The sequence below is a fragment of the Galeopterus variegatus genome, unplaced genomic scaffold, assembly GCF_000696425.1.
Source record: "Galeopterus variegatus unplaced genomic scaffold, G_variegatus-3.0.2 Scaffold1914, whole genome shotgun sequence".
NCBI classification, from domain to species: Eukaryota; Metazoa; Chordata; class Mammalia; order Dermoptera; family Cynocephalidae; genus Galeopterus; species Galeopterus variegatus.
Window position 1 is genome coordinate 263301 of NW_007728025.1, and position 8879 is coordinate 272179.

General features: G+C 33.8%; 1 protein-coding gene across 1 annotated transcript in view; it reads right to left on the bottom strand.

The window, feature by feature from the left end:
- LOC103596022 (dihydropyrimidine dehydrogenase [NADP(+)]-like) overlaps positions 1-8879 on the bottom strand; it is a 94752-nt gene that overhangs the window by 42053 nt on the left and 43820 nt on the right. The window contains exon 4 of the mRNA XM_008579577.1: positions 8199-8395. Coding sequence (XP_008577799.1) covers positions 8199-8395 — 197 coding nt within the window. The remainder of the gene's footprint in view (positions 1-8198; positions 8396-8879) is intronic.

Here is an 8879-nt window from a genome sequence, read left to right on the forward strand (position 1 = left end):
GGAGGGGACAACACACCCAAACTCCATCACACACACATATACAAACACATATATTCCATAAATATACCTCTAGCTTTTTGAGATTCAAATGTACAATTTTGTATTACCATGCTGTTTAGAATATTATAGAATCAGTTCCATGTGATGTACAGAACATTTTCACCAGCAAACCAGGAGAAGTAAAACAGTCTCCTTTTGTAAAAGCAATAAGTATCCTGAAAGGATACAGTCATTAAAAAGTAACCCTATTTGATACCAGTGTTCATTGCCTATACTTAAAAAAAAAAGATCACAAGACCTATAGTACTATTATTTCATAGTATTATTATTACATAGTAGTATAATAGTTTAGATAATTAAAGGTAAGCTCAAATAACTTTTCAATGTTTTATAGCAATAGAAAGGCTACATGTGTTCATGAATATATGCCAATTCATTCATTCATTCTGTTTATTCAACAGGCATTTATAAAGTGCCAGGCACAGTGTAAGCTGCAATGATTTGATGATAAATTTTACCAAATTCACGCAATGAAATAAGGTACATGCAATGAAAGAGATACATCCAGGAATTACAGAGATTAATCTGTATATTAAATAAATAACTGTTGAAGAAGAATCTTCTATATTATCTAGCGCAATGTCTGCCAAAGTGCATATGCAACCTTTTCATTCTTTGGTAACTTAAGAACTTGATTATTCAATTTAATTCCATCCAATCAGCAAGGAACCATGCTCAGTGTTATAGAAAATGCAAAGTGTTAAACAGCATAACGTCAGGGATCTACACAAAAGGAATTTTCCATCTGGTTAGGAATATAAGATTATATGTAAGAATAAATTTGAGCCACATTACCTCAGGGGTCCTTAAAATGCTCTGGATACCACAGAAGGCTTTGCCTTCAAAGGCTGAGCAGAAAGATTCTTAACTATTACAGGTTGTATGTGGACACAGACAGACACGCAACCTTCCAGGCATGAGGCTTGGTGGGAGAAAGATTAAATATGAACTAAAATTGGGAACTGATGCAGGTCCTCAAAAGGCTGGACAAGAAAGCAAAAATCATGGACAGTGAATAAAGAATTCCAGCCAAATAAACCAACTACAGCAAGATGAAATTTCTTAAATATATGCAGACACAATGTGAGGCTGAGCACCTTCCTATAAGCAAGCCCTACTCTGGGATTTTTATGGGATCTGAGTAGAATATATGCAGTAGAGGGGAAAAAAAATGGTGCTAGGGCAGGCCAGTAGTTCTAATTTAAGAAATAACTCTGAAAGAGCAGGTTACATATGATCCAGCAATCCCACTGCTGGGTATATACACAAAGGAATGGAAATCATTGTGTTAAAGAGATGCCTGTATTCCCATGTTCATCACAGCTCTGTTTACAATAGCCAAGACATGGAACCAACCTAAATGTCCATCGATGGATGACTGGATAAGGAAAATGTATATATACACCATGGAATACTACTCAGCTATAAAAATAATAAAATGCTGCCATTCACAGCAACATGGATGAGCTTGGAGAAAATTATATTAAGTGAAATAAGCCAGGCACAGAAAGAGAAATACCGCATGTTCTCATTCATAAGTGGGAGTAAAGAAAGAGGGAAAGAGAAAGAGAGAGAAAGGAAGGGAGGGAAGGAGGTAGGGAGGAAGGAAAGACCACAATAACACATCAAACTTTCAGAAGGAGAAAACAGATCTATGGTCACTAGAAGCAGTAAAGGTGGAGGTGGAGGGGGTTAAGGAGAAATTTGGTAATAGACACAGGAAAGATTATGATTTGTAGTGATGAACACACTAATAATACTGATTTGATCATGACATACTGTACACAAATACTGATAGTCACTCTGTACCCCATAAATATGTATAATCAAAAATAAATAAAAAATATATTTTTAAAAAAACCTAAAGTAAAAGGAGAGAACATTATTTGTAGACTTAAGTAAATATTGTACATAAAAATATTTTGTAAACTAGGGAAAGAAGAAAAAAGGAGCAGGTTATAAGAGCAGTAACAACTTTTCTGTTCTGCAGAAAAAAAGAAAGAAGGTTATACTTAACCCAGCAGGAAGAAACCTGAGCAAGGAGGAAAGAGCAGTCATGGTCCACCACAGTATAAATCTAAATGTTAAAGCGGGTACCAGAGGCAAATGGAATGCCAGGCTGCCGAGGCTGCAGCAGCTCTGCTTGGAACCTCATAATCCCCTGAAATCACTATAGCCAACACTTAGCACAGTGTTAAATAAATGGTGCATGTGTTAAGGGAATAAATACGAGAATCACATTTCCTAGCATCTCTTACAGGAAATAAGAGGAATGTGAAATACTAAAAAAATGTAGTTAGATTTGGTCAGAATAAAGTAGGCAGAAGGTGGGTAAGTGATTATTGATTGTTATAAATGTGACATATTTATATTCACCAATAGAGGAGGTCAGCAAACAAATGGGAGATACACACGTATACACAGTACAATATTTGACAAACGTAAAATACCAAATGTGAACAAGAATGTTTCAAAGGAGGAAAAACTTATTGTGGGATGAGATAATCAGGTAGGTGAAATCCCTTAGGGCTTTAAATGCCATCAATATGTGATGACTCTCACATTTTTACCTTAGATCTATATCCTGGACTTTTATATCCATTTGGGTGTCTAACAGGTGTCTCAAATTTATTATGCCTAAAACTAAACTTTGGTCCCTCCCCGTCAGCGCTGGTCCTCAGATAACCCCATGCCATCAGCTGCCCTAGCCCCAAATCTCCTCCTCACACTCTATTTCCTTTTCAGCACCATGCCAGGCCCAGGTGCAGGCAGTGAGGGGGGGACACTGTTTTTAGACCATTTAAAAACAATTACAAAATTTACTAAAATTAGCCTGTTTCGTATTATTTCCATGAGATGATAATTCTAGACAGTGTCAGTGATATTCTAAACAATGTCCCCGCCCAAAAAAAAAAAACCTTGCTGGGTCTAACTTCTACATAATAGCTATAGTTGCTATAGAGTCTCAGTAATATATATGTAAACAATATTTTTATAAAGATTTTAACTTACAAATTGTAACTTTACATACTTATGGGGTATAATCTGTTGTTTTGATACATATATAAGTTGCATCATAATCGGATTGGGGTAGTTAATGGATCATGTTACCTCATGTATTTATCATTTCTTTGTGGAGAAAACATTCAAAAGCATCTCCTCTTACTATTAGGTAATATACAAAACTTAATTGTTACCACAGTCACCCTCCTGTGCAATAGAACATCAGAACGTATTCCTCCTATCTAATTGTTCCCCATTTGTAATAAACACTGTGTTCTACAGGGAAGTTAGCTGGGAGAACTCCAGTTAAACAGTGGCCACTGGCACATACTGATTCGGTTACAGGCATTCCTCATTCCAACTCCTGTAGGTAGCGGGTGTCTCCACCTCTGTGATACTATATGTTCCAGTAGCTGAACAGCTGATTTAGAATTCACAAAGTGATAGCATATGAAACAATATGAATTACTTCAATTCTGTCATTTTGTGTGACCACATGGAGTTTTTATTTGTGTTTAAAATGGAAAACAGTGACAGTGTGAACTATATCTTTAATACTAAAATGATTTTCTTGTAATTGTTAATTTTGTTTTATAGGATTGAATTAATTATTATTACTGATTATTACATATTTCTTTTTGAAAGTAATTTATTACATAGACTAGATTATAAGCATGTTTTTGAAAATCCACTAATTTAGTACACGAGGTACACCACTGAACTGCCATTCTTAATACCCCCTCCCTACATTTATCATCACCTGACATATTCTCTATTAGGTTTATTGTTTGTTTATTGTCTGACTCCCCATCACTAGAATATAAGCCCCATGAGAACAGATACTTTGCCTTGTTCACTTTTGTAGCTCTAGTGCCAGAAATAATGACTAGCACATAGTAGGTGATCAATAAATATTGAGGAAGGAAGGGAGGGAGGGAGGGAGGAAGGAACAAAGGAAGGAAGACAGGTCAATATCAGGTCATGGAGGTCTTCCTGTGCCAGGCCAGATCCTTTATCTCTTAGGTTATGGGGAGTTATTGAAAGATTTCAAGTACAAGAGTGATATAATCAGATTTGGAAACTAAAAGAATAGATTTGAAAAGGCATATCAGGAAGCCAAGAGAACCTTTTGGAAGCTACTGCAGTGGTACAGGAAGTGTGAGGTAAAGGACACCAGAGCTGGAGAGTTGAGAAGACCTCTTAAAAAGTATTCACAAAATACAATACCAGGATACTGAAGAGTACTAGAGATTGTTCCCATATTTTTTTAGTGATGCCATCCCCTGAGATCGCAAACTCAAAAGAAGAGCAACGCTGGTATGGTGAGACTTAGGAAGAGATGTTCAGAATTCACATGTATGAGTCTGTTGCTCAGGACAGAGAGAAAGTTCAGGGAAGTCACAGATTTTAAAATAATTTGCACATAGATGATAATTGAAACCATGAGAGTAAATGAGATTACCCCTGAAGACTGCGTGGTGAGAAAGAGAAGAAAAGGACAGATGACAGAATCTGATAAGAAGGATTCCTTCCAAAGTTTGTTGTGCTTATGAAAACAAGCTTTTCTTCTTCTATCTGTGCTCTTTTAGCAACAGATAAGATTCGGAAAGAAATATTTTCTTGTGGCAACCATAAATCCTTCAGTACAGTCAGTGGAATGTGAGATAACATGGAAAAAAATAGTCTTTCTTCTATATTCATGTTTCTTTCGTGTAATGGAATTTACCTATAACAACTCCTTTCCATTCTTTTTAAAGCACAATTCTCATACTTTGACAGAGCTTTGTTTTGGTTCATTACTGTACTGCTACTAGACGTTAAATGTACACTGTATCACACATTCTAAAATATTTCCTATTGCTACAACTATTTCATATAGATCCCATTTCTCTTTATTGCCAATCAACAGGAAATGCTATAGACATAATGAAAACTTGTAACTTTTGAAACAGCTAAGGCAAAGGACAGCATTATCCTATCTTGCCTAACAAAAATGTTATAATTCATATATATTAATTTTTAAGTAAAAGAAAAACATCAGAAAGTATATACTATATGTGCATGCATACATATAATCTCTAAATACCATTTTGCTTATCTGTTACCCTAATATCAAGCCCTTTTAACCCTTTTAAACTCATGTCCTAAAAAAAAATGCCATGGTAGGAGAAAAATATAACTACTGATTATTTTACAAATTTGTTCCAATATCAAAAATAATTGATCAATTGTGTTCAATGCAATAGGAATTACGTCTGGATATCTATCACTGACTGTAGTGATTTTTTTTAAAAGTGGTTGTGACACTAATTCACCAGGGATAAAAGAATCTGTTTGGATGCAAAGAGAAGGAAAGATAAAACTTGACATCACCTCTTTAAGCAATTGATTTCAAATACAAAGGTAACTTAATCTTTTTTTAGCCACTTTGAAGATACAAGAGAATGAGAGGCCTTTGTAAGTGATAAAATAAATTAACAGAAAAGTTTTGTGGTTGTAATTCTGGCTAAATTCCAGTGTCAGTCTTTATAATCAGTGACATGCCTCTACCATGGCACCGTACAAATGAGACTGATTAAACACTTCATATTGTCCCTAGATTCTGGGAAAACTCAAAGGCAAAAGAAAGAAAATAAATATATATATTTTTTTGTCTTTTGTCTTTTTCCGTGTCCGGCAACGGATCGCAACCCTCAGTGTTGCCCCCGTACCGGACCGGGGACCGGCAACGGGATTGCAACCCTCGGCGCTGCTCCCGCGCCTCGCTCAGCCAGTGAGCGGGAACTGGTCTGTATGTGGGATCCGAACCCTCGGGCGGGAGCACCGCCGCGCTTCCCAAGCGGCGCACTTATCCAGTACGCCACCGGGCCGGCCCAAGAAAATAAATATTTTAAAAAACAACAAAAAAATGCTTTGTTATGTCATGTATCCAGGAGCATCTATCCCACTAGAAAATGTTCAGCAAATATATAAAAACACAAGTTTAGTGCTAATTTATATGATTTAGTAATGCCTATTCTGCATTTGAATTAAAAAATTTTTTTAAAAAAAGAGAAATGCTTACAACCATAACCTTCTACCAAAATTGGCAACAGAATTATTACAAACGGGGCTGTTTCCATCTTAGGTTGCTGTGAAAATGCAATTAAGGGGCAAAGAGATTTTCTCCTACTCTACCAAACTCCACGACAATTAAGTTCATATTTTTAAAATTAGCTCACATATTCACTGATGTGTATAATTGAAAAAAACATACAATGCTAATACATATATTGTTAATAGATTATGCTTTTCCTAATTAATAAAGCTGTGGTGAAATGCAGTTAAAAAGATAATCTAAAACCTTTCAGCAAAATAATATGTAGGGTATTTTACTTTCTAGGAAAAAAAACATAAAATATGTGTAACCTCTTAAAAGTCATAGTGGTAAAACATCAATATAGAAAAATAATTATTTCTTGACATTCAGGTTATTTATGCTTCATATCCTATCTAAAGTGTCTTCCTAGTATGTAATATTTTTGCTTGATGATTCAAATACTTTTATATTAACGATAGCTTATATATCAATGTACATGTCAATAAATATATAAAAATATTAATATCAATGATACAAATAATAGATAATTTTATATTATCTTCAGCTTAGCATATTTTCTCTTGACCAATACTGAAATTTATACATTAATTAACATATTTATAGATTCTAGAAAGCATAAGAAAAATCACAAATGTTAGTCACGACTTGATTAAATTTATTCTCTTTCATTACTAGACATGATAAATTTATTGCTTAAAGAATAGTTCAGTATCCATAACAAATTTAAATGTTAAGTGTAGAAACAGTATTCCAAATGGTTGTATTTTAGAATCCACAGTTTTTTGACACAAGATAACACACTTAGGAAAAATAACAATAAATTGAACAATATTATTAACTTACCACCCACATTTTTTCTCATTTTTATATCAAATGTATTAAGCAATATCCACTCCCTATTTATAACAAGTTTTATTTCTTTTTTCTTTCTTTCTTTTTTCTTTTTTTTTTTTTTTTTTTTTTTCTTTTTTTTTTTTTTTTTTTTTTTCTTTTTTTTTTTTTTTTTTTTTTTCTTTTTTTTTTTTTTTTTTTTTTTCTTTTTTTTTTTTTTTTTTTTTTTCTTTTTTTTTTTTTTTTTTTTTTTCTTTTTTTTTTTTTTTTTTTTTTTCTTTTTTTTTTTTTTTTTTTTTTTCTTTTTTTTTTTTTTTTTTACCATAAGGGGATCGCAACCCTCTGCACAGTATGGTCCACACCACGCTCAGCCAGTGAGCGCACCGGGCATCCCTATACAGGATCTGAACCCGCAGCTCACCTGAGTGAGCCACGGGGCCAGCCCAAGTTTTATTTCTTTATGTTCATAAACGTAATATATGTCCAGTATAGAGGTTCTACTTATTTTAAATAAAGCAAAATCCACCTATTTTCTAAGCTTGGTTTGGACATCCGAAAGTCACTGACACAAAGCAAATGTTTCCCATTTCATTAAATGAATTCTCGTGGGAATAAAATGACTATGTGACTGAATCCTAGCTTTCAATAATAATACTGATTATTATCAAATATTAATTAGGCATTAATTGAATAAAAACTGCAGAAATGTATATTTAAGTAGCATATTTCTAGTAGACTCTAATAACATTGTAATCAAACGCAGACTTAGGAGATGGTAAACTGAAAATACGTGAAGAGGACAACATGTCTATGTATAAAACAAAATAAACAGTCCAATATACTATGGAGCTAGATTTTCCCCATCTCTAATATCCATGATTTTCGGGTATATCTCCATTAAAGGAAAGATTCACAGGGATGAAACAATTTGTCATATTATTGGTTCCTATAGCCAAAAAAATATTTTGCTGAGATTTGCCTTAAATTCACAGAACTAGACAGAGAAATTCTTAAATTAATATTGCTTAAAGCCAACTGCAAAATATAAAGTGAACAGCATAATTAAAATGAGCATTTGGAAAATGAACATTCAAAATACCATCTGTGAGCCTGAAGTTTCTATATGATTATGAACCAACTATTTATAATTGTTTTTACCCCATCATCTTTGACACTATAAACATGAAATAAACTTAGGCATTACCTTAAACCACCAACATATTCTTGTTTTTCAAATATAGTGATGTCAGAGTAGCCCAATCGTGCCAAAAAAGAAGCACAACTTATACTTGCAGGCCCAGCACCAAAAAGAGCAATCTTTGCAGAATAGGCTTCAGACATTTTTTCTGGAGGAGGTAGAGAAGGATTTCGGATCTGTGGGATTTTCATTGCTTTGAACACCTACAGAAAATTCAATTCCATGGTTAAAATTTTTAAACTAACTTTTACATCCTCAAGCATATTTTTAATGTTTCAAATCCATTAATGTTTTAAATACAATGAGCACTACATTTTCAGTATTAATATGGCATTCTTAAAAGTCAAATTTTGTCAAGTAGATGATGACTTATGGCTGACTAACTCTCAGTCTTTGAAATTCCTTCCTTGAGTCACACCTCCTCTGGGAAGCATTCCCGACTCACCTTCCCTATTCCCACCTCAAAGCCAACTTAAGCACTCCTCCTCTGAGCTCCAAAAGCATAATTTGTAAGTTTCTAACATAACCACTTAACATATCTGTTTACGTGTTATATTTCCTTGTCAGTAGAATGTTAGTTCCTTGAGTCAGAAAATATGTTATGTCTGCCACCATTTCTCCATTTTCCATATATCAATTCAACCCCCATTTACACCTTTTTTTTTTTTTTTTTTTTTTTTTTTTTTT